Source organism: Corapipo altera, unplaced genomic scaffold, assembly GCF_003945725.1.
Source record: "Corapipo altera isolate COAL_440 unplaced genomic scaffold, ASM394572v1 2b, whole genome shotgun sequence".
Classification (NCBI taxonomy): domain Eukaryota; kingdom Metazoa; phylum Chordata; class Aves; order Passeriformes; family Pipridae; genus Corapipo; species Corapipo altera.
This window is the reverse complement of record NW_020884874.1, coordinates 13225144-13251123: the sequence shown is the minus strand read 5'-3', so window position 1 is coordinate 13251123 and position 25980 is coordinate 13225144. Positions and strand designations below refer to the sequence as shown.

General features: G+C 39.2%; 2 protein-coding genes across 10 annotated transcripts in view; both read left to right on the top strand.

Annotated features, from left to right (window-relative positions):
• FAM184A (family with sequence similarity 184 member A) overlaps nucleotides 1-11300 on the top strand; it is a 77806-nt gene extending 66506 nt beyond the window's left edge. For 2 of the 6 annotated variants that reach the window (XM_027634302.1, XM_027634303.1), the window contains 5 exons: nucleotides 103-249; nucleotides 3190-3307; nucleotides 4005-4109; nucleotides 7625-7827; nucleotides 9554-11300. In XM_027634302.1, coding sequence (XP_027490103.1) covers nucleotides 103-249; nucleotides 3190-3307; nucleotides 4005-4109; nucleotides 7625-7827; nucleotides 9554-9635 — 655 coding nt within the window. In that variant the 3' untranslated portion in view covers nucleotides 9636-11300. The remainder of the gene's footprint in view (nucleotides 1-102; nucleotides 250-3189; nucleotides 3308-4004; nucleotides 4110-7624; nucleotides 7828-9553) is intronic. The other 4 variants (XM_027634307.1, XM_027634306.1, XM_027634304.1 and 1 more) reach the window with 3 other exon arrangements.
• A 5493-nt stretch (nucleotides 11301-16793) lies between these two features.
• Nucleotides 16794-25980, top strand: part of MCM9 (minichromosome maintenance 9 homologous recombination repair factor) — a 47303-nt gene continuing 38116 nt past the window's right edge. For all 4 annotated transcript variants that reach the window (XR_003526165.1, XM_027634299.1, XM_027634300.1 and 1 more), the window contains exons 1-4: nucleotides 16794-17147; nucleotides 20924-21240; nucleotides 23818-23899; nucleotides 24758-24958. Coding sequence is in view for 3 of the 4 variants with exons in the window: in XM_027634299.1 (XP_027490100.1) it covers nucleotides 16838-17147; nucleotides 20924-21240; nucleotides 23818-23899; nucleotides 24758-24958 (910 nt within the window). In the remaining variant the exon portion in view is untranslated. The remainder of the gene's footprint in view (nucleotides 17148-20923; nucleotides 21241-23817; nucleotides 23900-24757; nucleotides 24959-25980) is intronic.

Here is a 25980-nt window from a genome sequence, read left to right as displayed (position 1 = left end):
GATATTGTGTAAAAGCCATTAGAAGCATGGCAGAAAATCATGATGAACAAACAACTCTGATTTTAGAATAACTCTTTTTTTAACAAAAAATAAATTAAACAGGATGCATGAGCAAGATTTAAGCAAGAAACATGAGAAAGAGCTGGATGTCTTGACAGCAGATCACATCAGAGAGAAACAAAGCATGCTGGCAGATTTTAATAAGACCCAAGAGCTGCTCAAGGAAATTAATTCAGCTTTACAGATTTCGTAAGTTTTGTTGCATTCAAAAAATTTGTATGTAGCTGCATTTGAGTGTATCCATAAGTTCCTGAAGATATTGCAGAGGTGCAGGTGTACAAATACCTCAATCAAGTATGGGACCCAGTCTTGCATTCTTTAGGCAACACAATTCTGTAAGCTTTAGGGGAATGTAGTGAGATAAATTGTTAGGGGTTTGAGACCAAAAATTTCAGGTAGGGATGATATTAAATCTGTGCAGTTCCTAGAAAATTGGAGAAAACATTACTTCAAATATTTTTTCTCAAACTTCAGTATATCTTTTTTGAGAACGCAAGAGCTTCTACAAGTTTATAAACAGTTTATAAAATTTGCTACTGAGAAGTGAGATTATAGTATGAGTAGTGCAAACATTTTCAGGTTTGCTAAGAAAAGGAAAGTTAGTATCTGAAATGGATTATATGAGCATAACATAGAGAATACTTAGTGTTTCTCATAGTCAAAATGCCACCTGGGATTAGACCATGTCTGGGCAGAAGTCATGTTAGTATGTTGTCTAGCTACTGTTTTCCTGTCTTTCACATCCTTCATTCTGTATCTCTGTGATGTGTAACCAATTTGGTCACAGTTTTCATACTGCACTGAGGGCTTCCTGCCACAAATTTGTCACTGAGGGATTTGTATTTGCAGCACAAAGGATTTATGGCAGAGAAAAGAATTGGTTCTAAGTTTTCAAAGTAAATATCAGTTAAAAATGAACAATAAAGCCCAAATGCATCTAATTTTTTCTTGATAATGAGCACTCAGAAATTGTCCTCACATAAGATGGTTATAAAATTCTAGTTCTCACTGCCTTGTAATCATCCACATGCACACTGCTATGCCCTGATAAATGTGGTAACTTGCCATTCAGTAAATTAGGTGTAAGCTACTTCCTGTTTGCTGCCTTTATTTTGTATGAGAAAGGGGCCTATGAGCACCAGAACTAGGCTTTGGAACTGTTTACCCTAGGTTTTTTTCACATTTAGTTGTTTTCTTTGGAGTGTCCAGAAATTTTCTGAATTGGCTGGCTCCTTACTCCTGGTTCTTGCTCAACTTAGAGCTGCAAGGAAGCAGCCACTGGCCTAAAGTCAGAAGCATCATCCAGGATGCCCTGACCTGGCTTTCCGTGTGTTATCTCTCTACTTACACTGAAGCAAGAAGCTGTCTAAAGAGGAAACGATGTAAAAAAGCAAAAACATTTAAAAAAAAAAAAAAAAGGAGTTTTATGTAGCTATTTCTCAAGTAACTGTTTCCAGGTTCAGCCTCACCTAAAGCATGGCCTCAAGAACTTCTGTGAAATGGAGAATCTATCTTAAAATAATTGAGAGTGGATGTCAGGCTGTGCAACTAGAGTCCTTAAATTACAAATTATCTATTTGAAATAGAAAAATAAACCCAGTTCTTTGAAGTATCTGAAAATTAAATGACAGCTATGCGTAACTATGTACTGTACTCTGGGGATCTGTATACAATAGCTTAACCCAGCATAAAATGTATGCACAAAAATTAAGCCAGCTGTGGCTATTTCTGTTCTGCTGAGTCAAATGCCTTCTCTGCAAGTAAAAACAGTCATGTTGTTCTCATTCATATTGTTTTATGTAAATACATTATATAATCTCATCAGAATATGTACAGGTTATTTGAAGGTTATCAATACAATTTAATATTAGCTGCATTTTCAGTTGCAAATCAAAGTAAAAATCATATAGTTGATTTTGAAGAGAAAATATTTATCTAAAGTGAGAAATTATGTCTACTTCCAAGTGTCTTGTGGAACTAAGTTTGACTTGAGTTAGACCATTTAAATTCATAGATTTTTCTCAGCGTTTGATTGGGGTTTTTTTTCTTTTTTCATTAAGTTTGTTAAATTTCCTGAATCTGTTCTGAAACTTGGCTCGCTAATCTACATGAGGGCTGAATATGTGAGACAAGTATTTTAGTATTTTCCTTGGAAACAATCTTTAGCATCGTGAACATTGTATTTGTTTAAAAGAGACATGGTCATTTGAAATTGTCCTGTCTTCAAAACTTGTTCTTTAAGTAAAAAGGACATTTGTGCAGTTATTTGTACAATTCCTCTCTCAGTTGGCTTATTTCACTTCTCTCCTTTAATGCTTTCCCACCAGGCATTTCAAATTTCTTCTTTTGTTTCAAATGTTTATCAGTTGTTACATTTCTCTTAATCTAGATATCCTAATATCCAAGTGTTATTGCTTTTGTTTTGCAGCTCATTCCTTTATTTCATCTCTAATGGTACTAAGTTGCTTTTGTGGAGAGGAGTTAGTTACCTGTTAGTCTTCAGTGTTCTTGGATATCTTTGTTCCAGTATGTTCCACATGAACTGAGGAAGATGCTGCCAGCTTTTTCTGTCTACCCAGTTTCTCCATTATCACAAGCATGCATCTTTATCAGAGTAGTCTTCTTTTAAAATTAAAAAAAAAAAAAAATATACTGTTGGTTTTCCTCATTAGGAAAGTGAATTGCCACCTTTTTAAATTTACATTAATATTAAATATAGTGCTATGTAGTCCCTATATTTTACATAAGAATTGATTTTAGCTATGCCTTCTGTAACTCTCTTGTCCATATTGTGGTTTTGAATGCCTTATTTTCAGGCTGACTTCCAAGAGGCTTTTTTCAAACACATAGTACTGCATGCACAGGAATGATGTTAAGTTTTTAGAATTTTGCCCAGATTATTAGTTGCTGGAGAAAAAGTTATTGTTATTGGGGTTTTATGTTTTGTTTTGTTTCTTAACTGTCTAAAGCTGAATGAGAACATAGAAATTAATTTCCTTCAGGATGATAAGAAAGATATCTTCTGTTTTTATTCCTTGAACTCTCTTTTGTACTAATCAAAAATGCGACTATTCACTCATCATTTAATACTGGATCAGGCTAAAGAGGGTATTCTTCTTTTCTATAAAGTTTAGAAGAAATGGAAGAAAAATATAAAAACAGAGAATCAAGACCAGAAGACTTGCAGCTTATCTCAGAACTGAAAGACCTAATTGCAGAGCGGGACCAACTCATAAAGAAATTGATTGTAAGACTTCTATGCTCTCTTGGTGTAATATCTTGACAGATACAAAAGTTAATCTAATTCAGAGTGTTTGAAATGTGTATAAAGAACCAATCCTGCTAGCATGTTATTCATATTCTTTAACACGTTATTCCTGTGGTTCCAATTACTCATGATAGTAAAGCTAATAAGATACAGAGTGTTTTCCACAATCAAGCATAATACATTATTACAGAAATATTTGGGTGTGTCCTTGATCAGATGTCTTCTGTCTCCAGTCCTGGAATAAGCCAGCCATGTAAACCATATCCGAAATAGTCTCTTCTGTGAGATTTTTAAGACCAATATCCTGATCCACTGAGTTTCCCAAATTCAGAGCACAGCACCATGACTTGGGTTAGTCTGATTAGATCTTAATTAAGAAGCAAGAAGGAATGAGGAAATTAAAATTAATTAAAGACCAAAAGTTAACTATACTGAGTCTTTCCTAGCACATAACACATTAGGCTATGCTCACTCTCAGGACCGTAGAACTACAGAAGTAGAAATTATTTAAATTATGACATATAATAATATATAAAACATGAAATGCAATTTTTAGAATTACCAGTTTATTTTAAAATGTAAGCATAAATTTATTTGAGAACATTTTATAGGCAGATTTGGCCACTAACTGATTGAAAATGCATAAAAAGAAGTTTCTATTTGTTGTTCTTTTTAGGAGGACAAAAAGTTCTATCAGCTGGAACTAGTTGACAGGGAGACTAACTACAACAAAATGTTTAATGCAAGCCCTAATGTTGGTGTTATTAATCCATTGGTGAAGGTATGTTCCATGGACTTCATTGCTAAAGTAAAGAAAACGACATCTAAACTTAAGATACAGTAAAAGGAAGAAATATATGTGTATGTGTGTGTGCCTGCATCTGTACATAAATCACTCTTAAAAGACATGTTCAAAACAAGAAACATAGTTTTCCATTTGTCTCTACTTATTTTTGTGTAGGTTTGTTTCTTTTGTGTTGTTGAGAGATCCAGTGATGCTGTTGCCCTGGTTTGCTTGACGTGTATGACATAAAACACTGTTCCTTCTCACAAAACCGCAAAATCAAAATTGAAAAGTGACAGAAAGGCAACAGAGGGCAGAACTGTAGCATACAGTAGAAAGCAGTGACGCCTCTAACTGTTTTTTAGTTTCATAATTTTTCTTGGTTATTTTGGAAAGTGCAAGGGCACTTAGCAATTTTGGGAGAGTGCTCAGGATGGAAGAGCATTAGAAATACAGAGGGACAGGTGACACTAAAAGGAAGGGAATAAGAGTAAGAAGTGGAAGGGGAAGAGTGTGAGAAGGGCATAGGATAAGTTTGTGGAAAGGCGTAGAGTAAGACTGGAGCACTGGAGTGACAAACCAGGTATGGACAGTGGAGGCAGCAGGAGGCAGAAGTCAGTCTCTAGCCTTCTCAGTTATTGTCACCACCTATACAAGTCAAAGCACTTCAGTAGCCACCTTTTCCAGTTCTCTCCATCCTGCTGAATAGCAGCCAGGGAAGGCTACTGTACGCGTAGGCATAGTAGCCTTCCTGTCATTTCAAATGCCAGCAGCATTCTGTCATGAGGAATGTGAATAGACTGTAGTAAGGTACCTTAATTCTATTTCTTTTCACCACTTCAGGAATAAGAATGAGTCCTCTGACATTTCCTTCCTCCTTGTGATAACCCATCGGTTATTTCACGTGCATGGAAGGAGAATAGATTTGTCCCAGCTGTAGAGGCAGAAGAACTCTGGAAGGTTCTGAAACAGAGGCTAACCCAAGGGGCACAACATGAGCAGTTCAGATGCCTGAGTGCTTTAGTGATCAGGGTTCAGGCTCCCATTATTTAAAAGATGTTCTGGCTCCACTATTTGGGATCAGGCTGTGCTATTTAGCCAAGCCTTATTGCAGTTTCACATCAGATCAACATATTTCACACTTCTGCACAAGCTCAGCTGCAAAATGTCAATATTCTCCTATGATTTTCAGGAGCCCAGCAGATCTCACAAGCTTATCTGTGGATGCCTAATTTTTATCCTAACTGCATAAAAGAACTTAGTTCGGGCCCAGTAGAGACAATACCAGGACATCCAGATGCAATTTGAATGCTTTGGTTTTATGTGATAAAGGTTGTCTGAAAATTTTGGAAGTTTGTCTGAACCATTCATTTATAAAGATGTGAAATGTAACCATCTAGTATATAAGCTTGTTTTGTATGAAATCTGAAGTGTTTGGCAAAAGTACTTTTAACATCAGATTTCTGTAGTGATAATTCATATATTTTTATAATATGCTTCTATCACTCAAAACTGTTTAGACTTTAAAAGTGTCTTGTATGCCAGAACATTCTGACCTCTCATTTCATGAGTTGTGGACTATGTTACTTTATTTTGTCAAAGCATGTGCTGTGTTATTGGAGAATGAATTACAGAGAAACTGAAAATCTCATTCTCTTTTCCTTTTTTAAAAGGAAAGACAGAATTTATGAGTTACTACAGACTTTGCATATTAGTGCAAAATTACAGCCATTGCAGTATGTATTACTGCTTCTCTAATTTATGCAATGGATCTGTTTAGTATTATATTGTTACATCTGAAATTTCTTAATACTTTGCATGAATTTCATGGAAACAATACACACAATTTTCTCTTTCCAGATTTGACCACTTCAGAAGTACAGATTTTTTTATAGAGAATGTTAAATAAATTGCAGTATTTTTCTAAGCACTTATGTGGATAACTTATATTTTCCAGAAATGGGCCACCTGTGGAGTACACAGATTTAACTACAGTTTGTTTAACACACTGTTTTAATTACCACATATATTGCCTTGCAAGTGTATTTTACATGCAGTTGGTTACTTTTACCAAACTATTTCTTCCATCATAATATTTCTTGCTTCTTCAGCTACTAAAGCAGAAGTGTATGGGACAATCTTAGTTTAATCCTTTGTAGCTGATGATCTTTCTTTGTGATGCCTAGAAAAGAATTTTTTCTATTATAGCATTTGGTTAAATTGTTGGGGGGTTTTAATTATATTTTGACAAACACATCCACCAGTGTGGCTGCAATTAGTAGCATTGGCATCTGCCAGCCCAGAGAGGCTAGGCACTGAAATCAAAGCCAGCAGAGAGCTACAGAGAGAAGAAAGTGCAAACAAACAATAAGACTCTCTGTCTGTCTCTATCTGAACTTGCGCCCATCCTTGAATAGAGCAGCTCTCCTGTTTCAAGTGGAATTCTACTGGAAAATGTTATATAGAAACAACATGAGGTTGCACTTGTCTTTCACTTTCGTTCAAATTTATGTAGTTCTTAAGCCCTTAAGGGTTCTTCTCCTAGCTGCCTTGTTAGGGTTGCATGTAGGTAATTGAAGGAAATTATTTATTATATATTCAAATAATACATAATTCATTATATTTATGAGGTATTTTTTCATTGCTCTGGGTATGTTAAAAAATCCTATTTTTAGAAATTAGATGCTTTTAATATTAATATTTTATTGTGGACATGGAATATTTGATAGAAGTCAGAAAATACACAAGGTTTCTTGTCACACAGCGATTTTTAAAAAAAAAAGCTGTAGAAGTATTTGAAGCATCCTTCTACATTAAAGCATTTATAGAGAGGTTGAATACTGACTGTGTGATGTGTTCTGGAGTGTAGAATAGTGATATAAAAACAAATTTCTTCAGTATTTTGAGTCCCTTGAAATGCTATCAGGAGAAGTATAGAGAGTATTACAAAAAGAAAAATGTTCAGTTGTGCCACCTGGTGTCCAGAAGTGACAGCTATAAAGGCATCAAAGCCTGGCTTTTTCCTTATTCAAGAAACTGAACTCCTGTACAGTAATATTTGTATCTTTAGCTGTATTGCTGTAATGCTTGCTGACCATGAGGGTGTTGATTGCTGTGAAAGGTTTGCAGATATCAAGAAGAGTTTTGAGTAAACATGAAAGGTTTAGCAGACTGAGAGGAAGTTTTCCACAAGATTGTCAATGTCCAGTGTTTAAATAGAGCAAAATGTTATATTGGAAGACCTCCTATGACATACTCATTGATTATTATGCTAAGTCACAATAATTTAATCATCTTGATCAGAAATTTGATTTTTCTGTGAAAATCTGTGGCGTTCAGGTCTCGTCAAAGCAAACAGGATAACTACAATTGGAAAAAGGGCCCAATCTGTCACAATCTCTCCTTCAAAAAAACCTCCAAACCAGCCATCAATAAAACTTTTTTAAGTTTGCCAATGTCCTCATCTGTCCAGGTGCAAGAAGGCTTCCTTACATCTGTTATTTTTAATGCAGCAAAAGAAGAAGAACGATAAATCAACAAACAGGTTTGTGAGTGTCCCCAATCTAAGTGCTCTGGAATCTAGCGGAGTGGTGGGCAATGGACATCCTAATCGCCTGGACCCCATTCCCAACTCACCCATCCACGATATTGAGTTCAACAGCAGCAAACCACTACCACAGCCAATGCCACCCAAAGAGCCCAAGACGTTTTTGAGGTGAGCACTGCCTCACCAATCTTTTTTTTTTTTTTTTTTTTTGCTTAACTCAGAAAAATTTTGCATTCCTATTGAGCTGAATCCCACTTGCTTTATCAGCCTTTCAGAGGTACAAGTACTCTTACGGCATTTTAATTTTTACATTGTATTTATAACCTCTTTATAGTATTCCTTTTTATTGCAGACCTTGTTGAAATATGAAGTATTCTCTCACTTTTTCCTAAGCCTTGAACTTTGAAAACCTTTATAAATACCCTAACAGAATTCATGTGCTTCCAATTGTTTACATATATGAACAATTGTTGTAAATGTTTGTGTTATTTACTGATTTTCATTTAGGAATTGATACGAGCACGGAATTTCTTTTATTCAGGATTATGTGATAATGATTTTTATGTAAGAAAATTATTTTCCGTGCTACGTGAATGTTTTATGTTTCCCCTTTCCTCACCTGTATCAAATTGTTTCATAGGAATAACCTTCCTACAGCAACAGGAAATGTGTAGGCTTAGGTGCTTAATGCTGAGCTTCCAGTAATCAAAACCAGCATTAAAGTCTCAAATAATTCTTTCACAAAATAAGTTATTTAATTGAATAACTTAAAAATGGCATTTTAGAGGCAGGATTTTAATCTTTTAGCTTGATGTGCCCACATATTAAATGCACTGAAGTGCTGTACTCTGTATTTAATAGGTGCTGATCTCTTACCTCTAAGTTGACAACTTAAAATGATGTCTCATTAGTGGTTCCACTGTTGGTTGTTTGCTCTCTCCTTTGGTTTAATGCAAAAGATCACATACCTAGCAACTGCTAATTATAAAGGGAAACAAATGATAGAATCCAAAATAGATAAGGGAAAACAATATTTTTCAAGAAAACAATTTAAAAAAGAAAAAAAGTACTGTTGCTAATTTTTTTCCTGTGCATGTGATGTGCATGAGTATGCTCAGATATCTATAACATGCATGTGCATGACCCCAGGAACTGTGATGCTGGAGTTTTCACTCCAAATTGGTTTTTGCCCTGTATTATCCAATAATCAAGATTACTTTTATTACCAGTTTTTATTGATAAAGGAAGTTAATTGTGTAAATAACTATAAATTATTCTCTCCTGCTCATTTTGCGAGAATGTTAAAAGAGAAACCAAATCCTGTTTGTAGCACAGTAGTTTCTTTTTTCCTAGTATATGAGCATATTCTAATTGTGTGCATGAGCAACAATGCAAGTGATATTCATGATCGGTGTTAACTATTAAAATGGTGTGTATTTCTGTTCAGTTGCCAGCCAGTCTTTGTGAGCACATGTCTACAAATATGATGCTCGCATCATATTTTTCAAAATTAACTTTACCACAGGAAAAGGATGCTAAAAGAGGACTTTCTACAGTCACGCTTTTCCAAGAAAACTCTTTTTATTCTTCCTGAAAACCTACAGTTATTTATGAGATTCTAAATTATGTTTTCCAAAATATTATTTGCCCACTCTCTAATGTGGCTTCTGAACTGACTTGTCTGTGCTGCTGATGCTCTCCAATGGAGTGGATGATCACAGATTCTATAGGGAGACATTAAATCATGTCCTGGGGCACACTGATAATTAATCCATGGAAAAACAGACTGTGTTCCTTACTGAATATTCTCTGTGATTCTTTTTTTTCCTCCTAATAGTTGTACTTTTTGTGTAGTTGTGGGATAATTGTGGTTTTTTTCTTTCTGTGAATTTAGCCCTCCTCCGACTGATGCCTCACCAGTGGCTTCACCAGATCCACAACGCCAGGAGTGGTTTGCCCGATACTTCACGTTCTGAGAGCTGATTTGTTTTTGTGGCACAGCGTGATGTGGACTGTTTATAAGAGCATGACCTTAAGTAAACCCTCATGTGAACAAGCTATCCTGTAATTTGTCAAACACTGTGAATGAGAAAGTATTTGTCTTTCTGATTTGAAACTGCACTGTATTTCATGTTATATTTGTTGAAATCACTTGACATGATACTATACAATATGTGTAATTATAACTATTATTTTTATTTAAAATGGAAGAATCTTTAAACTTTGTAATTACTACATAATAAATTTTGGTAGAACAAACAATGCTTTCCCCCTTTTTCCTATAAATGCTTTGATTTCAGGTAAGGCTTTTCCCCCCGAATAACATAATTGCATGGTTAATATAAATACAACTTAAATTGTAAAAGGAAAAGGTATGTATCTTGCACTCTCTCTCCAACTTGAGCAGGATATGTTTAATGCATCCCAATTCTGTTACTTTGTAGCAGTTTAAAAACTGTCTCTAATGTTTAAAAGGAAGAATGCTAAATAAAACTAGCATAGCTGCTGGCCTTCAAAGCAGAGTCATTCTGATAGAGGATGAAAAAAGCCACAAACCAGGAGCTGTTCACTGGGGTTGGGGGTTGACTCCTCACTTATTGCTTATGAGGCTTTGCCATCTCATAATCAAACAGTTTATCATTGAATTTAAACAGAAACTGTTTTCACAGGTTCTATATTTCTTTTATGAATATTAACAAAAACAAATGCTCAATATATTTAGAAAACTCTGCTAAGTATCTCTGCATAAATCAAGAATCTACATTTTGAGCATATATTCCTGCTTTGGATACAATTCATGTCTGAAATAAAAAAAAGAAAGTCCCAAACAAACAAACAAAAGCAACAACACAACTTTTTCCCATTTATTCATACTACAGTACAGATGTTTCCTTAAAAATTAGTCACCTTCCTTTGTCTATATTAATTTCTTTTCTTCTTCTTAAACTGATATATGAAAATGTTTTTTCAGCTAGTGAGCATGATTCTCCAATCTGTACCTTTTATGATGTCAGTGTTGCTCGAGAAATTTGTTGTAGCATATAGAAAACCAGAGCTTATTGTCTTTTTTATATTTTTTCATTCAAAGATTACCACAAAGTAACTCACACTGGTAGTCTCAGGGAGAACATTGTCTTTGTTTTATGAATGTATTTTTAAGCTGAATCTCTTATCTTTTAAAAGAAAGAAAAAAAAGTTTGAGTTATTTGAATAAGGTTCTAGTTAGCATATACAAAGGTCTTGAACTTTAATATTTCATCTGAAGCCCTAACTACATCCTTTTTTTGCTATATGCACAAAGATAAATACCCAGATGAAGATACTTGCTAATTAAAATGAGTTTTATATGTAGTATATGTATAAATGAAAAATTTGTATGTTTTCATATAAACAATATAAAAATCTTCTAAATGCACATTTAAAAACTTCTATCTTATAATTCAGCTTGAAAACGCCACTGAAAGCTGTATTCTGGTGATGGTGCCATGGATTAAAGATGTATACAGCAGATTTTCGGTAGCTGGTGGACTCAACTGTAGGTATATGCAACTTTTTAATTTTAGAAGAAAGCCATATTGGGCAAAATGTCAGATTTCTTGGCTGTTACCCAAAATAAAATTCACTAGATCATTTTGTTACAATGTTCTGAAGTGAGTGTTGCGTATTTTTTCTTGCATGCTTTGCAAGGGATCAGCCTTTTTCTCCTATCCTCCACTTCATTTGTGCATTTTTACTTATGGAATGAATAACTGAACACTAATACTAACACTAAAAGCTCTGCCCATTGTTTTTTTACTAGAAGGGAGAAGAAAGTTAAGGACACAGTTACCGTGTCTGCTACAGTCAGCAGCTGTACCACTACCAAATCAGTCTATTCAAACCAAAAACCAAAAAAATTGGAGTCCTTTCTTTTCTGTGAATTATTAACAAATACACTATCCCAATATTAGCTTTTGACCAATGGTCATACCATTTTTGCCAGTTTTAGTCTGAAACTATTTTAAAACTATAGGATATGAGGTGTTCCTAATGAATATCAGGAAACTTCACTTGTAATATTAGAAATCAGACCTGATTGTAACATCAGAGTAACCCCTTGCTTGTTTAAGGTGTATTTTAAGTTATATGTAAATTTTGTTACATGATCTCAGTGCTATCTGTAGGCAGTTTCACTAATTCTGTACAGAGAAGATTAGACCCCAAGTTTTCCTCCTTTGCTGTACTTCCCTTAGAAGGAAAATGACCGTCCCATCACTTAAGAAAATGGAGATCATTAACCTCCTCTGCAGTCAACAGGCAGCTTCAGTGGTGAATTATCCCACTTGTCTCTTGATTACATAAAGATTGTAGAGCAACAGCAAACATTAAGTGCCTTGGTTGCCTAAATTTAAGTATGAGGAACCCTAGCCTGCCATTGTATTTGACTTTTTTTTTGACCACCAGTTGCAAAAATATATCAGCTTCGAAAGACACAAACTGACTGTCCTTACAGGAGCTGTGTTGCTTTTCTTCATGGTAAGTTCACAGTCCAATACAGCACTGTTGCTGTTCTCCACAGGCAAATGCTAAACTTTTTTTTTTTTTTTTTTACTACAGTGAAAATTTGTAGTATTGTTGTTTAGCTACTCTTGGGTGTTGGGCATTGTATCAGTTTTATTTCTGCACACATTCCCTGGCAAAATCTTTAAATGGAAATGACTAATTAACATGTACAATTATATACAGAAATCAGCTTGCAGTTCTAAAAATTATTTACTTTGCAGTGTATTTGTGTCATGTAAATAAACATCCATTTCTTAGGATACATCACAGTAATTGGACCTGTGGATAGTGCTGGACAGTGTAACAAAACCAGGCAGCCAAGCTGAAACAAGTTTTGCTCTTTGTCTGACCAACTGCTGAACTCCATTTCTTGCTTTAACAGAACTTGTTATTTGCTGGGTTCAACATCAGGCTTTTCTACTGCACAACTGTGTTAACATTTCTAATTTTCAAGCATATACACTATTAAATAACTCAAGCTTTGCTGACTGCACAAATTGCACTGCAAGTTCCCAGGTTAATGGTGGGACCTAATGAGGTGAACTACTGATCCACTATGGAGTCCTGCAGGGTCTTAAGGATGAGTTTGTAAATTGTCTGTCACTAAGGCAACTCACTTATTTTCAGAGCTGAGCACAGTGTAGTGGTCTGTTCACAATAGCTGGTTGAACACAATGAGAAGTAGCTGCTGCCAGTGGCACTGATAGCAGTGTTGCTGGGGAACATGAAGAGTTGAGCTTAAGAAAATAAAAGCATAATTCAATAATGACTACCAAAATCTGGCTTCATTACAACAGTGAGTTCTCTCTGACCTTAGCAGGCCTTCCACAGTCAACCTGACACATGAACAGAAAAGTTTAGAGAGTGGCTGATTCTTTACCTGGAACTACAGCTGTTTAACTTCAGTCATAGATTATCTGTGTGATGGCTGGGCACAAAGCAGAATCAGCACACTTCAGGCTGACTGAACCACCACAGGCAGCCTCACCCACGGCTGGCAAGAGACACGCTTTAGGGAAGAGCCTGAAGCCCAAGTTTTACAGCTACGTGAACATCCAAACATATTCACACTGCTTAGACTAAATCTTTACCTTACCTGTGGCATCCATGAGCCCTTCTCAGCTCTTGTGTAGCCTTGCTGGTACTGCCCCAATTGCACACAAATGAGATGTGTACCAGCCACACCAACCATAGTATTGTGGGCAGTTCTTGTACTCTCCTGGGACATACCCATATTGAGGCCACACACTATGTTCTGTAAAACTGATAAACAGAGGACTTTTAAGTCTTTGTCTCTTTCTTTATTACCACACAAGACTATCAGAAATGACCTGAAAGCAAAAACAGTAATACAGATTTATGCAGGAGAGCCATTCCAAGGAAAGCAGAGACAAACCAGGAAAGCATTCCGAGCTCAGAACAACAGAGCTTTTCGAGCTGGTAACTGCCAGCACTTCTCCATCCACTCATTTGAAACAATTACTTTTTCCTGTCCTATTTTGCACCATGATTTCAAAAGAGGCTACTCATGGATTTTCAAATGGGCATAATATATTTTTGGATGACTTCTTGCTGAGTAAACATTTCTTCATTATTCAGCTAAACACATACCAGTTACTGGTTATTATTAGATAATAACAGGATAATAAATAACTTTCAGGGTTTTTTTGTAGGAACCACTACCCGATCGCAGCCTTTACATACCAACATCAGCTACTTGCTCTGTAGTTATAAAAATCAGCTGCCCCAGTTGCAGGCTGCTGCATTGTTTTTCATACTACTCTAGTTGTTTAAGCTACAAAACACAGTCTGAGGAAGAACACGTGGACACCTCCAGTAAATCACAAAGATGACACCTCTGCCATACCAGAAGCCAAGTAACTGTGCTAACAAACATGCGGTAATAACTCTGTCTCATCTTTAGGAAAAAAGCTTTCTACCTTGCAAGACAGCACTATAAACCGAGTAAAGCTGATACTGAAAGCATATACTGGAGACAGGGCTTGTTTTGAATTTTCACAGTGATCAATTTATATATTAAATGCAGATCTCAGCAGTGCTTTTGCAACCATATCTATTAAATTTGTTACAACAGGACCATTTTATAAAGCCCAATGTATTCTTCTTCTAGAGACACACCTAGGAGTTAAAACATTTCCTCTTTATAACCACCTGAAGCAGTCTTGGACTTTTACTGTAAACATTATTTCCTTCAGGTAAGGATTTAGGGAACATCTACAGATAGCCTGAAGAAGAATGTATTTGCAAACAATGCAGGAGAGGTAACTGAAGTTCCATCCACGGGTTCACCCAGCAGGAGTTAGATGCAGAAATCCTCTTCCAATAGCTTGTGAAGTTGCAATTCAGAGAAACGTGATCTGTAACTTAAAGCACCTGTAAAGTTCCACATGAGGATGAACTCATGGACAGTGAGATATTCAATACAGTCAAGAGGTGAACCACTGCAGCTTTCTTATTCATTAAGATAACACATTCAAATATGACTTGGAGAAAAAAAAAAACATGTTAGACATTCATATTAATTAACTTAGTTTTATTAGGGCTGGTAAGGCAGTTACTTTACTCATTGAAGTCATACATCATAACATGAAAATAAGGGATCTAAAGTTTAGTGGGGTTTGGGGGGGGGGGGTGTTGTTGTTGCAGTTGGTTGGTTGAAAAGCGTTGATTTTCCTCTCCACCAACCCTAAAAATTTGTATTAAAATACAAATTGTGTACATTTATTAGAGAGCATATGTTGGTGATATTGTAATATCTGAAAAACTGTTCTAAATGAGCAGTGATTTTTGTTTTGATTGCCTATCAATAATTCACCATTAATACAGGACAACAATGGGAGGTCCTGAGACTGAGGAACTCAGTGGAGAACTTTTAGGATTCTTCAACACTCTGAAGTTGCGCAAAGATTAAGTTATGCTCTGTGATGTTGCAAGATTTGAATGGATGTATGAGAACGATACTCAAATACATTGTCAGAGGCACCAAGAAAATACATGTAGTAATTCAGAAGACAGTCTACTTACACTGAACCCAATGAGGACAGAACTCAAAACATGCAGGCACAGCAGTTGTTAGAAGTGTGCCCACGTGCTGCAAAGTAACTGGAGGAAATAAGACATGCTGCTGGAGAAACTGGGAACCACTTTCACTCCTTATGCCTGGAACACAATTTTGAAATAGAATCCATTAAAAGACAAAATATTTCAAATAGCTAAATAAACAAATATAGCTAAATAAAGCATGTCACTGCGTCGCTATACACGATGGGGGGGGGGGAGAACATAGAGGTACGAAATTTTCAAAACAATATTGGGCAAAAGTGAAAGCTTTAGAGCCTCCAGCAAACCCTATTTTCTGGTTATATTAAAAATATAATCCCTAAACTCCTCAGACTTCGAGGGAGGGAGAAATGGCTGGTTTGTTTTGCAGTCCGCTTTTTAAGAAGCCAAATTTAGACTTTGTGGTGCCTGTAAACCGCGGGGGAGGACTTGTAAAAAGCAGCTCCAGCTGCCTGGGAGCTGCCCCTGCCGTACAGTCCCCCTTCCGCCCCTTGTACGCAGGAGCAGCGCCTCTTTGCAGCGAGGGAACAGAGATATTCAGGCAAACAACAAAGTGCGGCAATACTGGAAGGAGAACTCGTAGGTGGATCTGTTGTTCCCGAGAGGCCGAGCAGCTGCAGTGTTCCCCGAGCCCACGGAGCGCTGACTGGCGCGGATCCGGGGCCCACCGCCCCTCAGCTGCTCCCGGGAGGACCGGTTCTCCCGCCGCCGCCGCTGAGGCACCCGAGGGAAGCGCCCCCGGGCCCGCCCGTGGAGCGGCGCGGAGGGGGCGGGGACGGGGCCGCTCCTCCTGCCGGTGAGGGAGCTGCGGTGGCGGGAACCCGGCCGGAGGGGCGGCGGCGCCCGCTGCAGGTACCGAGCGGGAGCGGGGCGGCCGCAGAGCTCTGCCCGCCTCCGCCCGGCGGGCGCGGGGGTGACGCTCGGGGCGCACCCGCAGCACGGGACGCGCTTGGGGCAGCGCTCCGCAGGCAGGCGGGAGGGAGGGAGGGAGGGAGGCAGCGTGCTGCCGACCCGGCCCACCCCTGCCTCGCCACCGCTCCAAACCTGCCGTCCCGGCGGCGGCCGGCTGAGCGCTGCGGAAAGCCCCGCCCCTGCCGCCGCCTGGGGCGGGGCGGACACGCCGCTGCTGCTTCCTCCTCCTCTGACCGCCCACAGAGCGACGGCGCGGGTGCCCTCGCGGTTCCGCTTTGTGGCAGTAACGGGAGGAGCGCCCCGCCCGCTCCCCGCCCGCTCCGCCTGCCCCGGCGGGCGGGCGTGACCCGCTGAGGAGGCGGAGCGGGTTGGCGGGTTGGCGGGAGCCGGCAGTGAGGGACTGCGGGCGGTTCCGTCCCGGCTCCGGAGCCTGGCGCGGCGCTGGTGCCGGGCAGCAGAGGGTCGGAGGTGCCGCTGTAACGAGGCGCCGCTGCCCGAGCTCCTGAGCTGCGCCCCTCTCTCGCCCGGCTCCGCCATGGGATTCCCCGAGAGAAAGACAAAGTTTCCCGCTCGGCGCGTGCCCGCACCGGGAAGCCTCGCTGTGTAACCTCTTCCCCTCACCTCGCCCCCGTGCTGGCGCAACATGGTGCTGAGCGCGGACCAGGTGGCCCTCATCGGGCAGGTGTTCGAGTCCTACGTGCTGGAGCACCACAGGGACGACATCCTGGGCATCCTGAGGGAGGCGGACGACCAGGCGCACTACCCCGTCGTCGTCGATGCCTTGACGCTCTTTGAGACCAACATGGAGATCGGGGAGTATTTCAACGCCTTCCCCAGCGAGGTGCTCCCGATTTTCGACAGCGCGCTGCGCCGGGCTGCCCTGGCAGCGCTGCAGGACACCGCGGACCCAGCACAGCTCAGCCTGAAGCAGAACCTCCACGCCAGGGTCTCGGGTGAGTGGCGGGGCAGGGGCTGCGGTGAGCTGCATCTCCCAGTCAAGTTTCCTTACTCTGGAACAAACTGTTGGGGTGCCATGGGAATGAGCAAGTTTAATTCTTGCCGTTTCACTGTTTGAAGCAGTAGGGAATCTTTAGTGTCTATTAAGCAGGAAAGAACACATGCAAATACATGGAGGTGTGTAGACCAACCCCCCCAAAAAAGCTATGGCCGTTGCCACGGGCCTGCATGCAATGATTGGCATTTGTTGGGTCAGGGCATATACTAAAGCCTTTCAGTGGCAAAGACTCCTCACATCAGCAGCTGGTCTTACATTATTTCTCTCCTAGACAGAAGGTCTAAAGAAAAGTTTTAGGGGAAGGTATATAGTTTGTAAGTTTAATTGCGGGTTGACTTCGCTACTGTGCCAGTTGGCTCATCATCTTTTTTTACTCCAGCCACCTCCCAGAAGAGGCAAAGTCAAAATTTTGAGTTGTCTTGTAACAATTCCATTTGAAATTGTTGAATTTTACGCTTAGCTGTAATAAAATTGCGTGTTATAAAGTTGGCATGAACTGTTGAAAGGCATGATCGTTAACAGGGAACTTTGTCATTTTTTCCACTGCAAGTTGATATGCCATTATTCCTTATTATTAAGAAATTCCTAGTAGCTTTGAGGGCTGGTAAGTGTGGAGTGCAGATTCAGGAGTTGAAATGTCTGTTTTGCCTGCTGTGGGAGACTGGGTCAGTGGTGGCATCATCCCTTGTGATCATTTCTGGTCATAAGTATTTGGAGCAATAGTCCGCAAAGCTAAGAGGTGGCAGCCTGTGTTTTCCTCCCCTGCCCTCTTGTGGAGTGGATTGTGATCATTCAGTCTTTTGACATCTTGAACTTGGATAAATTACAGTTGTTAAATAGGCCCGTGTTTCATTCCAGTAAGTTTCAATAAAAATGTTGTAATGAAAACACATACATCAGAAATACAATTAGCCTGCGGCTCTCACAATGCTATTTTTTCAAGATTTTTAGAGGGAAAGAAGTTAAAAAAAATAAGGTTTGCTATCAATTCAGGTGTTAAGGAGCTTGTACACAACTGCTGAGTACATGATGTTAAAAGGATGGCCTCCATGCTTACTGAAATTTGTCATTGGGCATCTCCCTGTACCTATGAAAGCAGGAATGAATTAAAACTTTCCTCCTAGTGTTCTGGAAAGGATGTGCATCATTCAGGGCTTCAGCATGAGAAAAAGACTCCAAGTAGGATTATTTTAAAAGCTAGCAAGAAGTATTAGAAGAAGTACAGCAAGGGGCAGATGATCACTGCATGAGTAGCGGTGTCTTTAAGACATTCGTGCTCCTGTTATCAGCCTGTTATTGGAGCTGATCATTCCTCCCACAGTGATGTTTTGTCTGAATATTCCCTCAGGCAAAATTAGCAACGTTTGATCAAGTAGTTTTAATAACTGATAAAAGCAAGCCTGACAGAAGAAGTTAGCAGACTACAAATAACCCCCTCACTAAGCTGGAGGGAAACTGATGAACAGGGAGGTTATCCTTGAGTGGTCCAGCTGGATCAAAATAACATCTGTCCACATAGTTTAGTTAATGTTCTGTACCACTGAAAGGCTGGCTTCGGAAGAAACAGAAGAAATTAGCTAAGGGATCTGTAGCCTTCTTTCCACACCAATTTTCCAATGATACTGTTACCTTTTAAGTGGATTCTGGGTTTTGATTACCTTCAGGATTCTCCTCTTGGAGTACCACTTCCCATTCCTACATTAGATGAGAAGGGAATGAGAAGGTGGGGCATTATTTTTGGTGAGAGCAGCAGACAACTAACTGGAGTGTGGCTGAGGGGATCTTCATGTCAGGCATGGAATGAAGTGAGGAAAAGTGGGTTTGCTTATGCCGGGTATAAGAATGCAATCTCGACACACTGCTACCAGTACATCTAGGAGTTCAAAGAGGGATTCAGGGAGTGTGAGTATGCAGCAGTTAATAACAGATGATTACCTTGGGTTAACTGAAGAAGGTAAAAGATGAAGTTATCTGAATTTTAGCGTTGTAGGAATTTGATTGTGTGACTTCTGCATTTTGCTACAAAGCCATGAAATGATTTTTCCTTACCATTAACCTGAGCACCACTGTGTCTGTTGCTGAAGGCCAAGCTGCTTCTAATAGTTCAGCGTTTTTGTGACTGACACAGTAAAGTTGATTCAGAGAGGCACATACTCAATGAAAGAGTTTGTCAAGCAGTCCGATATGGTCAGAACAAAGGCTCTTTTTTCACATCCAGACTCTTGTCTCTTCAAAATTCACAGGGATGATCATCATATATCCTGACAACAGTGCTGCAGTTCTCTCTAGTGTAAGATGTGTTGTATTTTGCAAAGCTTGTTGAGGGGCACCAATACTGAGCTGGGAAAAAAATGCCAAAACAGTTGGAGAAATAATGGATTTTTTTCCCCTGAACTGATTAGAAATGCAAACCTGTGGGAGGAAAAAAAAATTCAGCAGGTTTGGTAGAACATGTAAATAGCTTTGCTAGAGTCAACCAGGAAAAAATTGCAGTTTTACAGACTATTTAATTCCTTCCTACATTTTCTTAACTTTATTCTTTTACCTTTTAAAATTAGCTTAATAGTTAAAAATATTTTCTTTAAACAAAAGCAAAAGGTTAAACATTGCTTAAAAGCACTAAAACAGAGTGTTTCACCATGTCTGAAATAAAGCATTTAGTTTTGAAAACACCGATATAAACATAAGATATCTTTTTTTTAGCAGTCAAAGCTCCTAAGAAGATTTGACCTAGATGCACAAATAGTTTTAGTCCCCTTAGAAACATCATTTCCCAACAGATTTGTAGTTTTACATCTCTATTTTCTGGCTCTGTTTTAAAGCTAAGGAATTATTTTAGGAGTAGGTATTATCTTTTTAAGTTGATAAATATTAGTATCTTGTAGTTCATTACTACTTTCTGAAGAGGCAATATTGTGCTCAAGTGGTCATTTCAGAGATATGTAAAGTTGAGGTAGATTAATTTTCCTGAGGACTTTAGCCACTGTGGTGCCAAGTGATGGCTGCATGAGTGAATAGCGGAACAGGATCAGGACACCACTGAATTGGCTGTAGGGGTGGAATTAAAGGAGGGCAGGTGGAAAGTGTTCTGTCACTATTCACTTGAACTTACAAGCGAATTTGCTTTGGTTGTGTTCAAAACTCCTTTACATTTTTTTTTATCCTGTCTTCCTTGTGCCTGAGCTTTACTGGTATGCAGTGTGGATTTAAGGTCAAATGCTCACCAACTGCGAATTTTAAATTTGCTTACACTTGAGAATTCACACAAGACTAGGAGCTACAGCTGTTTAACTGTGGAATAACACTGAACTACAATTAAGTAGCATAACTAAAATTTTGTAAGTCAGATAAACCAGTTGTAGAATAAATGGCTTCTGCAAAAAGAACATTTAAATTAATAAATAGATCTGAGAACATCAGGATCTTCTTCCATGAATGGAAACTGTTCGTGACTATTCAGCCCTTGGCAAGAGAGGGAGAGTAAAATGGCAACATTTTCGGTTAATGCTCAGTGTCTGATGATTTTCACTATCTGAGGCCAGTGAATCAGATTTATGGTACAACAGATGAATTGCTGAATCACATTTATGAAACAGTAATAACAATGGCTACTGTTCATATGTCTGGCATGTTTTCTAGCCTTTCTGTTTAACTGCACTGTAAGTCCATGTTTTATATGCACAGCCTTATGCTGCACATATTTCTGTTTAACAGGTTTGCCTGTTTGCCCAGAGCTGACTCGAGAGCACATTCCTAAAACCAAGGATGTTGGTCACTTTTTATCTGTTACTGGGACTGTCATACGTACCAGCTCGGTGAAAGTTTTGGAGTTTGAACGGAGTTACATCTGCAACAAGTGCAAGCATGTGTTTGCTGTCAAGGCTGACTTTGAACAGTACTATGCATTCTGTCGTCCATCAGCCTGTCTTAATGAAGAAGGGTGCAACTCAATCAAGTTCACTTGTCTCTCTGGAACAGCCTCTTCTCCTACCTGCTGCAGAGACTATCAAGAAATCAAAATTCAGGAACAGGTAAGGAAAAAAAAAAAGATGGAGAAAAAGGGAAAGGTATTAAAGTATAGATGTCTCAGGTACAAAAGTAATTAACTTACGAAAGAAGACATTTGGGGGTCTAATTTTCTGTTGAAATGAGGTATCTCTGCTAATCTTGGTGAGACTGTTCATGCTTACATTAGAATTAAGATTATCCCATTTTCATCGCTAAGTTTTACATGCTAAGATAAGTGGAAAAGTTTTACAGGTTCTACTGTTGTTTAAATCAAATGCCTGGGAAGACTAAAAGAAGCCAGGCAGCCTGTTGGTCAGAGATTTCTCCAAGAGTTAACAATTAAGCGACATGTTGATTAGACTTCCGTTATTGGGCAACTCCATTTGATGTTGTACAGAACACCCAGGATCAGTGCACAGATGAAATTTCTGTAGATGAAATTCCATTCCATGTTGAATCCTTACATCAAGTGTGCATTGTTTCTCTAAGCACTTGCTGGACATCATGCTGGTGTTCAACACTGCTTCTGAGGACTAGAGCTAACCCAGTGGTGGCCAAGGCCAACTGTAGCTGTGCAGTGTGGTCAACACATGGTGTCTGCAAATGTCTCTTCCCTTCAGCCAGTATTGAATTCAACAATTATTACAAATGTGATCCTTACAGAATTTGCATTTGTTTTCTGATGGTAGCCCTGGGTGGAAGTACAGCCGAGCTGGAGGAGTGAGAAACAATTGGACCTCTTTTTGTGGTAGCACATAACCAAGACAAAACTGGCAAAGGAAAATCTACACTGTATGAAAATTGATAATAAGCAGGGTATATTGCAGGCAATGTTTCCGTGTTTATTTATATGCTCAGTGTCTTTATTTTGTAGATCTTTTCTAAGATATCTTCAGTTGTTTCAGGGTTTTGATTTTATAAATGGAGAGGATAGTGGTGCCAATCTACATGCAAGATGTATGAAATTAGAAATGAAGCTCTTGAAAGTTCAGAATAGAAAAAAAAAAAGTAAGGGAATAAACCTTTCTAGGAAATAAGCCCTGTATTGTATGTTCATATAATGATTGTTCCTGACATATGGGAAATTTCTATAACTTTTTGGTTTATTGTGTGACACACAGATCTCTATGACAGAAGGAATTTTCAGCACCATGGGCTTATTAAAAACAGTAAAATTAAACCAGGATTGAATTTCACTTGTGTTTTGTGGCAGTAAATCTGCAGCATATGAGAAAACTGCAGTTTAAACATGTTTCAAAATGGCTTTTTGTAGTCTCTTTGCTAACTCATGCTTTCTTCTTCCCGACACCCCCTGTGAAGGACTGTTGTCTCCCATGCAGGAATGTCCTGGGAAGATGTCCTAAGGTGTTCTCATTGGCCCCTTTTAACCCCTTCCTATTGGTTGTTAACCCCTTCCTGCAACCTTAATTGGTTACTCTGTGAATCCTCCTAAGCCTATAAATGTAACCCCCCCCAACAATAAACTCTCTCTTGCCTCCTCTCCACGCCCTGTGTGCTGTCTCTGTGCCTGCCATGGGGCCATGTGGGTGGAGAAAGGGGAGAGCACCTCTCCCCTCCAGGCTCAGGACCTGAAGAAACCCCTGGTGCTGGAGTCCCCCCCCCCCCATCCACTTAAGCCGTCGGAAATGGTTCCTCAGATGGAAATGGAACTAGAACTGGGCCACCCCACACCATGGGGGGGAAAGAGATCCAGAGTGTTTCACTACTGAGCTCTGCAAATAACTGTGCGTGTGTTACCAGTACTGACAGTGATGTGAACTGCCTGTGGCCACGTAGATAATATACAAGGGTGGATTAACCTTCCCAGGCACCAGAGAGAGAATTAGTCTAGAATTCTAGCATGTATGACCTGTGCTGCAGAATGAAAAGAAACTTCTGACTGTTGTACTTGTGCAGTGGATACTCTAAAAACTATTGCAAGCTTTAAGTGTAAATGGGAAGATTGCCGGTTGGAAATAGATTCTGACCAGATTGCATAGACTTTGCCCTGGAGACACAAAAAAGAATTACAGGATTTACTGGCACATTTGTCAATATACGTATTTGTTTTTTCCGGTTGTTGATTTAATCCTTGACACCTAGGTGTATACTTAATCTCAGACTCTCAAATTATGGTTAAATACCAGAAAAATACAGAGAATATTCTCTCAGTATGTACTTCCGTGAAGGGTTATCTAAAGCACTGACATGCTTCAGTACCCAAAGTCAACTTTGCATATTGAAGAAGTATCTAATAATAGCTCAAATTACAATAAAAAAAAAGATCAGCTCTTTCAAATGACCTCTTTAAGTGAGCTTTCTTCAGCAAGATATTGAAATCACACTGCATCTCCCAGCACTGAGCACCTTCTGCTAATTTAATACTCAATCCCATTTCCATTAATATCAACATTAAACTTTCATTGTTAAGTTCATGGCAGCAGCGGCATCCCTTACTGTAAGTTTTGTGATAAAAGGCAAGAACTGACCTCAGTTCCAGGAAAGAAAGGAGTGTAGCTCTTTAAAGCCAGAGCAGCTATAAATGAAAGGCTTTTGAAAGGTGCTGTTCTTAAGAAACTCTTTTGCTTCCCATCTCCCAGGTTCAAAGGCTGTCTGTTGGAAGCATCCCTCGTTGCATGGTGGTTGTTCTGGAAGATGACTTGGTGGACAGTTGCAAGTCTGGTGAGGATACAGCATATATCACATATGTTTGTACCACAAGCACTTTTAGTTTTTCATTTGAGATGAATCTTTGTCAAGTAGGCTGTGTTAGTGCAGAGAGCTTGTCAAAATGAGGTGTCTTCATCTGTCATGTTGCTGTTTCAGGATGGACATTAGCACGGCAGTTGAAGGCTATTCTAGAGAATGTCATGAACCCCCATATTACACCTTAACTGTTTAACAGATCAGTTTCAATAAGTAATGGGTTATGACATACAGAAATTATATTAAATCATGTTAATGTAGAACACCAAACCTCTCGAGGAAATTGGTTCACACCATCACCCAGCACGTGTTGCCCCTTCTTAGATTCGTAGTGCCGGGTAACCCGGCTTTTTATCTAAGGAGTGCTGCAGGTGGAAAAAGCTACTGGGCATTCAAAGAAGAAGCTATTGGCAGGAGGATGAATGAAGAATGGACTACAAATTCTCAGATAGGCACATCTGCACAGGATGGTTATACTTTCTCAGAAGAACACTGTACCCAGAATGTTAGTGAGTGATTCTGGAGTTCATAAAAGTTACCAGAAATCAAATAAGTTTTGACTGAATTTTTTGTATAGTCAATCTAACTGAGAGACCTTCTACAGTTTACTGTGAATTCCTCTCTTCTAAAAGAGGAAACAAACAGAGGTATACCTGTAAGAATTCACCTCCCTTAAACAGAAGTGGAAAGACACAGCAACTTGCTACCACAGATGTTTTATCTTTGTTTTAGACTTCCTGTAACTGCATTGCATTATTATGCATTACAGCTAACTGAAATGGCTTCATGTCTCAAGTCAGATGTTATTTTCCTAACTTTTGTTTTTACCTCCAGGAGATGATATCACAGTGTATGGCGTGGTAATGCAGAGGTGGAAACCTTTCCATGAGGGTTCACGCTGTGACTTGGAGATTGTTTTGAAAGCCAACTACGTTAAAGTGAACAATGAGCAGCTAGCAGGGGTTGTAATTGATGAAGAAGTTCGCAGGGAATTTGAAGACTTCTGGGAAAGGCATAGGAATGATCCCTTAGCAGGTTAGTAGTTGAAAGCTTTTATGTAGGGCACTTGATCGGATAGAGATGAAATCAGGAGTGAAAATACAGTGACTGAACACATTTTCACCCATTATCCTATCCCACCACCCATTAATCCAAGAATATATTTTTTCCAGTACAAGAATATGAAATTTTTATTTTAATATTACTCAGGGGGAGGAAGTACCAAAAATACTGCATTGATCTTCCTTCTTTTGAGCTTTCTAGTCAAGTATTTTGTGGAACATTTATTAACAAAAAATGAGAAACAATATAATTACCGTGGGGGAAAAGAGGAGTGTTTTATAATCAAGAAAGACAAAGCATACTTCTTAGAAGAAATGGTATGGACCAGATCTGCCTTTGGTCAGCGTAGCTGTTGCCTCTGGGACAAGAGATCTGACTCGCGGTCTCTGCATCCCAAACTAAGCTGTGAATCTTCACCATAAAGCTTAGCACATCTTATCTTTAAGCTAACCCTTGGATGCCTAGACCCTTGACTCAAGTGCAGTGGAACCTCTCAATTCACAGTGGCTTCCAGAACAGTCAGTGCTGGGTCCTAAACTTAGTGTAGTCTGTAGTCAACCACCTTGGAATAACCAGGAGTCGTGTCTGAAACTCTGTCCTTCTCCATAATATGAGTGCCTTCTCCTCAACTCTGTGGAATCTCAATGGAGTCTTTAGGGTCTCCATCATTGAATTTTTTTAGGCTGACACTGTATCTTATAAAACCCTGGAAAGGGCTTAGTTTTTCTTCTTAAAAGACAAACAGGAGGAAAAAGAGGTGGGAATATTCCCCAAATTAGCCTGCTCACATAAGAAACTGTAGATCCTGTCAATGTTAAAGATTCTTCAGAACTGCATTTCCCAGAAAGCAATTTAATTGCTAGCTTCCTGCTGTTTGGAATGATACATGTTTGGAATGTTTGGAATACAATGTTTGGAATAACATTTCATCCTTCTGCTCTCTGGAACAAGATTATTATCACTCTGGTTAGAACTGTTCAGAAAGTAATTCAGGA